The sequence below is a fragment of the Triticum aestivum genome, chromosome 7D (genome assembly GCF_018294505.1).
Source record: "Triticum aestivum cultivar Chinese Spring chromosome 7D, IWGSC CS RefSeq v2.1, whole genome shotgun sequence".
In the NCBI taxonomy this organism is placed as follows: domain Eukaryota; kingdom Viridiplantae; phylum Streptophyta; class Magnoliopsida; order Poales; family Poaceae; genus Triticum; species Triticum aestivum.
The window spans coordinates 102,790,524-102,797,703 of NC_057814.1; the positions used below are offsets into that span (position 1 = coordinate 102,790,524).

Here is a 7,180-nt window from a genome sequence, read left to right on the forward strand (position 1 = left end):
ATGTGCAGGAATGTCGGGATTGTGGTTGCTGAATGGGGACATTGATAGGGGTCATCGTGCTGCGATATGGTATGAGCGCAAGCTTGAGCCTCTGGTCACTCGCACTCCTAAAGAAAACTGGAAGATACACTCAGGATGGCTTCAGCGGTACGTGCTTTATTAATTGACGCGACCTCATTCTTCATGATGAAACGTTCCATCGCGTAGGAGCCTATGGATATCAGGCATCTATGTCGGCATCACATGATACGTGGGGGAGTGATCAACATCCCGAGGACAACATACAGGCTCAGATGTCGCAACACACCCAGTGGATGAACATGTTTTCGACTCCTCCACCAGGCCCCACACAGGATACACAGCATGACCAGGGAGAGTCTGAGATTCCTCCTCGTCACATTAGGGCACCAAACAGGTTGGGATGGTCGGCGCTTCCAGATCCGCCTCCCCGCCAGGCCAGACGTCGTCACTGACGCTTCTATCTATCAGTAGAGACATTACCATCTATTTCTGTGTGAGACTTATGTCTATTCTATGTATGAGACAAATGACTATGTACTTATGTACGAGACATATGCCTACTCTATTTTAGTACTCTGTTCTCCGAACTACAAGATCATATTTAGATAGAACATAATATTCATACAACGAGACATTACAAACAACTAGATAGAAGTACATCTAAATTAAATGGTACGTAACTGAACTCACAACATACAGCATAAAAACTACATGAAGTCATCATCGTCATCCTCGATCGATGCAGAACTCTTGCCCTTCGACGATAAAGAACTCTTGCCTTTCGACGATGCAGAAACCTTGCCCTTCGATGATGAAGAACCCTTTCCCACCATATGTTCGCGACAACTATTTCCCGCCACCCGTTTCCCGCCACCCGTTTCCCGCCACCCATTTCCCGCCATACCGCAGTCGTTCTTTCCCACCATTTTCTCCTCTCTACCTATAAAACCCCCTTCAAACGGAGGTGGATAAGCATTGTAGTGTGGTGGTGGTGAAGTTGGGGCAGTGTGGTGGAGGTGAAGCTGTTGTTCGTCGTTCTTCGTTGGACGCGGAGCACCGGCAGTTTGGTGGCCGCCGTTCGTCGTTCTTCGTTCGCACGCACGCTTCAAAGGTATATTTCAGCCCACATTTTATTTTTCGTAGGTGTTCCGGTAGTATGGCTAAGGGGTAGGTTAGGTACTCAATGCGATTTGTGTGTTGCAGATGGCTAAGGGTACTCAGTGGGTGCTTAGCCCTATTGTTCATGTCCAAGGCTTTTCTTCAAGTGTTGTGCAAGTTAGTGAAGTGGACCTCACTTTTGATTGGTTGAAGACTAAATTCATGTTGAAGCAAGGGTTGAAAGAAGACGATTTTGTGTACTGCGTCAGCAGGAAGCAGTCAGATGGCCCTGGGGAAAGAAAATTGATTGACATAACTGATGATGGCAAGATTCAAGAAATGCTGAGCGAATGGGAATGGAAAAAGGTTGTTGAGTTGCATTGCTACAGGAAACCGAGTTATATGTGATGAATTTGTCATTCGAGATCCGTCTCTCCGCCAGGCCAGACGTCGTCACTGACGCTTCTATCTATCAGTAGAGACATTACCATCTATTTCTGTGTGAGACTTATGTCTATTCTATGTATGAGACAAATGACTATGTTTTTATGTACGAGACATATGCCTACTCTATTTTAGTACTCTGTTATCCGAACTACAAGATCATATTTAGATAGAACATAATATTCATACAACGAGACATTACAAACAACTAGATAGAAGTACATCTAAATTAAATGGTACGTAACTGAACTCACAACATACAGCATAAAAACTACATGAAGTCATCATCGTCATCCTCGATCGATGCAGAACTCTTGCCCTTCGACGATGAAGAACTCTTGCCCTTCGACGATGCAGAACCCGGAAGCGGCGGCATGAAGACATCTTCGTCCTCGCTCTCCTCAGTCCATAAACATGGATTATTTGCTGCAATCCTTCTGAAAGTTTCACTCTTCGGCACCACTACCTTCTTCCACCTGTCATGCAACCTAAGAAGTTCTTTACGTACCTCCTCATAGGTCCTTTCAGGCCACCCAGACCTACGTAATTGGTGAGCCAACTCATTCATTATGGTGTCACTACCGGTGAGTTCGTCCCATGGAACTATCCTATTATCCATCCTGAAATCGGTAGCTAGCCTCAGAAGAGTCCTGCTCATCCCAGGGTGAAAACTACGATCGAAAGGATAATGGGACATCTCAACTACACTACACTGCAATGCTTATCCACCTCCGTCTGAAGGGGGTTTTATAGGTAGAGAGGAGAAAATGGTGGGAAAGAACGACTGCGGTATGGCGGGAAATGGGTGGCGGGAATGCAGGCCTATCGGCCAACTGCAGGCCGACTGGACCCTGTCGGCCAACTGCAGGCCGACTGGACTTGATCTGGTGGCCGACAGCCCAATCGGCCAGCAGCAAGCAGATGGGCCACCAGTCGGCCTGCCGTGGGCCGATTAGGTCCAGTCGGCCTGCAGCGGGCCGACGGTGTATTATTTTTGAAAATAATATTTTCGGCGTAATATTTCTGTAATTTAATAAAAAAATGTATTATTTAAAAAAAATTAGCATAAAATTGGCACCCGAGGGTTACAAATTATTTGAGCTCAGCAAATGCTCTCCAGAGAGGATTACCTCTAAAGAATCGACTAATCATCTGTTAAGAGATCAGAGCAAATCCCAGTGAATCACCAGTAATCGCCACAGGAGCAAACTCCATCTCTGAAATGGTGAAACCTCGACGCATCCCTAACCACAATCAGCCTCTGTGTCACCTTGGAAATAATCTTGGTGGCGTTATGGCAATCCAGGCACACCCTAAGGTTCTTGATGATCCTGATCTCTGTCCCAGGTTCCGTATTGAGCAATCCAAAGGCGATGGCCAGCTTCTCGCTGTGCACTTTCACCATATGCTCCTTCTCTTCCTCCTCGACGTCGTACAATGCTGCCTCCGTGTCGGGTCGGTACCCAGCCTCGATCATCTTTGTAGTTAGCTTCTCCAAGTACGAGTAGATGGCGTCTGACTGTGGGTGGACACGATCACCAGCCATGAAGACATGCGGTTTATCACCTATCTCGATTAGAGTACACCCCGGTGTTTTCACCAGCTTCTTGCTCTTGGCCTCCTGCCTCACCCCAGCTGCTTCAGAGTACTGCTTCTTTGACGTGTACAGATTGGAGAGCAGCACATAGTAGCCGGTGTTCTCAGGTTCTAGTTCAAACAACTTCTCGGAGGCCAATTTTGCAAGGTCAGCAACCTTATGAACCATGCAAGCAGCAAGTAAAGCCCCCCATACGCCAGGTCCAATGGCGCTCTTGGGGAACTCTGGGATGAGCTCATAAGCCTCCTTGAGCCGGCCAGCTCGGCCGAGTAGATCCACCATGCAAGTGCAGTGCTCGATGCCTGGAGTGAACCCGTAATCGGTAGTCATTGACCGGAAGGCTGTCCGCCCTTCCTCAACCAATCCTCCATGGCTGCACGCATAGAGTACTGACAGGAAGGTGGAGCTTGTTGGAAGAAGGTTTGCATCCAGCATGTCCTTGTAGAGCTTCAAAGCTTCAGCACCTTGACCATGCAGGCCATATCCAGAGATCATCACATTCCAGGAGACCACATTCTTATTGTCCATTCTGTCGAAGATGCGGCGAGCTTCAGCAATGCTTCCGCACTTCACATACATGTCAATGAGCGCTGTCATGACATAAACATTGAGTTCGAGGTTCTCCTTGGAGATGATCTTGTGTACCCACTTTCCCAATGACAAAGCTCCAAGCTGTGCACAGGCTGACAGAGTGCTCGAGATGGTGAGCTGATTTGGTGGCACATTGAGCGCCTGCATTTTCTGGAAGAGTGCAACGGCCTTCTCCGTCAAACCATTCTGGGCATACCCCGATATCATGGCATTCCATGCTTCCATGGTCTTTTCAGGCATTGCATCAAAGGCTTTCCTTGCAGACTCCATATCGTTTAACCTGCAGTAGAGAGTGGTAAGCGCTGTCGATACAGGAGCATTGGCATCAAATCCAGACTTGACAACATGTGCATGTAAGCACCGAGTAAGCTGTTCATGCCCGAACGGACTGTGCACCGGGATCAGCGCCACCAACGTGCTCGAGGTTGGCCTCAAGCCCAAGGTCACCAGATCCTTAAACAGCTCCACCGACGATCCAACCATGCCATTAACCGAGTAGCCTGAGATCAAGGCATTGTACGCAACCAAATCCGGCGCCACCATCCTGTCAAAGAGATGCCGTGCACACTCCACGTCTCCGCACTTGGCATACAGTGAGATCAGCGCCGTCACGACATGCTCGTCTTGTGCCAATCCGCATTTCTCCCCAAAGGCATGGACGCACCTTCCCATCGTCACATCCGCAACCTCTGCTGCCGCAGGCAGGACCGATGACAGCGTCGACGAGTCAGGCTGCGCAGATCCTGTCCCTACCATCCGCACGAACGCCTCCATGGCCTCCGAGCCGGACAGCACGGCGAGCAGCGTGTTCCAGAGGACCGTGTCCGGAGACGGCACTGCGTCGAACACCTTGCGTGCGTCATCGCCTCTCGACAGCGTGGAGTAGAGCTTGGTGAAGGCCGACGCCACGAACGTGTCCCCCGCGTACCCCGCGGCCACGGCGAGCCCGTGCAGCGGGCGCGCGGAAGCGGAGCTAGAAGCGATGCCGCCGCGGGAGCTGGAAGTGTTGAGCGAGGTGGCGGCGAACGCGAAGGAGAAGGAGTCGGGGCAGGGGAAGAGGAGGTCCGGGCAGAGGCACGGGAGGGAGCGGAGGAGGGCGTTGCGAATGAAGCGGTCGGGGCTGGGGACGGCGCGGAAGAGGCGGAGGAGCTGGCGGGGAGGTGCGCGGAGGGCGGCGTAGCGGAGGAGGAGCGAGGTGGCCGGGGCGGGGTCGAGGGTGTAGTGGCCGGAGGCGAGGCAGACGGCGAGGATCTGGTCGAGGTGGCGGAGCGTGGAGGAGAGGGCGATGAGGCGTGCGTACGAGCGGCGGAGGGCGCCGACGTCGGCGAGGAGTGCGGCGGCGGGGGGCGGCAGGCCGGGAGAAGGCATCGGTTCCATCGGGCGGTGCGGGTGGCCGGGGTTTGTTATGTGGTTTTTGATGTGAGAAAATGTAGCCGTTCGATCGCTGATAGACGGCCGACATGCAGACGTTTCAATTTGCTAACGAAATGACATATTTGTCCTAGAATGGGCATTATAATAATTATGTTAATGATCGAATGATATAAAATACGACATGTCTATGCAAAATGGTGTCAAAGAGTGGAAGAGCCCCCTTGTCCCGTTGTCGGCGTCGGTGGGCGCTTGTCCGTCGGGATTGGCGAGCTCCATGGCTTTGCTGTGGCGGCCATGGATGCGGTTCCTCCCACCCGGGAGGGCCGTGGCTTTGGGTTTGGCCGTCTTCCCTCGATTTCGCCGGTGTTCTTATGGTTCGTGCTCAGGTGCTCCTTCAAGTGTCTCTGCTGCGGCGGTGCCCTATGCGACTATACCGATGGCACACAGGTGATATGGCGTCGTCTCGGCTCGGGTGACCTTTCGATTGTGCCACACGACATAGGTGGTGTCGCGGCGTTGGGCAGACTCACATGCGCGGTGCCTTTCGATTGCGTCGATGGTGCAATGTCTTGGTTTGGTCTACTAGGCGATGCCCTTCGACCTTGTCGGTGGCACATGTGACGTGGTGACGTCTTGGCTCATGTGTCCTTTCGTTTACACCCCACGGCACAGGTGGTGTCGCGGCATTGTGTACTCTCGGATGCGTGGCGCCTTTGATTGCGTTAACGGTGCAGTGTCCTGGCTTGGTCTTGGCTGGCCAATGACGTTCGATTACTTTGGCGGTGCTCTTGTTGCATTATTTGTGCTTTCCCTCTTTGTTTCTCCCCGCAAGCTTGTACTGCACGGGGTGATGCTTCTTCGGCGATTTCTAGATCTCATTTCAAGTGGTTGGTTGCTATTGTGTTATTTAAAGCCTGGTTTGACGAGGGCATTTGCAGGTGTCACTGTTCTTTATGTTAGTTCAATACATTTTCCAATCTCGGTCCGACGGCATACAATCAGAGAAAGAAAAAGGTAGTATAATTATTTTTAATGTTTCTATTGGTATCCATCTATTGTAATGGCTTTTGTTTCGTGATAACTATAAGATCTAATATGTTCATTGATGTCTTTTCTCAAAGAAAAATAAATAAGATGGAGAGGAATGCAGATGCAAATGCAGACAAACCAAGGACAAGGAGGTGCACTCACTGTAGAAGACTATAGGATGCAACTCAATTGTATTCCATCGGAGTCGGTTACAATATATATAGGTGGTGTCTTGCGTGACGAATCCAACTAACCCTACAATATCTCTAGAGATCAATCTATACAAGGCTAGAGATAATAGGAGAATCAGTCAGAAATAAATACAAAGATATCACGTTTCAACACCCCCCGCAGTCGAAGCGTCGGCGTCGGCGATGCAAAGACTGGAACGAAACTCCTGGAATGCAGCGGTAGGCAATCCCTTGGTCATGATGTCGGCAAACTGTTGGGTGGTCGGGATATGAAGAACACGAAGCTGACCCAACTGAACCTTCTCGCGCACAAAGTGAACATCGAGCTCAATGTGTTTGGTGCGCTTGTGCTGCACCGGATTAGCCGCGAGATAGGTGGCCGACACGTTGTCACAGAAGACCACAGTAGCTTTCGGAAGAGAAATCCGAAGCTCACCAAGAAGGTGACGAAGCCAACAAGTCTCCGCAACGACGTTGGCAACAACTCGGTACTCGGCCTCAGCACTCGAACAGGAGACAGTAAAGTAGGCTGTCGTTTAGAGGACCAGGAGACAAGAGAGTCACCGAAGAAGACACAATAGCCATACATGGAACGTGGAGTGTCGGGACAGCCAGCCCAATCCGCGTCAGTATAGGCAATAAGCTCAGTCGAGGCGGATGCACGGAGATAAAGACCGTAGGTCGGGGTGCCACGAATGTACCGAAGAATGCGCTTGACCAAAGACTAGTGAACATCACGGGGCGAGTGCATATGCAAGCAAACTTGCTGCACCGCCAACTGGATGTCTGGTCTGATGAGCGTAAGGTACTGAAGGGCGCCCACAATGCTGCGGTA

The 7,180-nt window shown here is 50.9% G+C and overlaps 1 protein-coding gene across 1 annotated transcript; it reads right to left on the minus strand.

Annotated features, from left to right (window-relative positions):
- Positions 1 to 2,562: 2,562 nt before the first annotated feature.
- Positions 2,563 to 5,148, minus strand: LOC123166037 (pentatricopeptide repeat-containing protein At4g30700-like). Its single transcript, XM_044583795.1, has one exon. The coding sequence runs from the start codon at positions 5,126 to 5,128 to the stop codon at positions 2,747 to 2,749; it is 2,382 nt and encodes a 793-aa protein (XP_044439730.1). The 5' UTR covers positions 5,129 to 5,148; the 3' UTR covers positions 2,563 to 2,746.
- Positions 5,149 to 7,180: the final 2,032 nt, after the last annotated feature.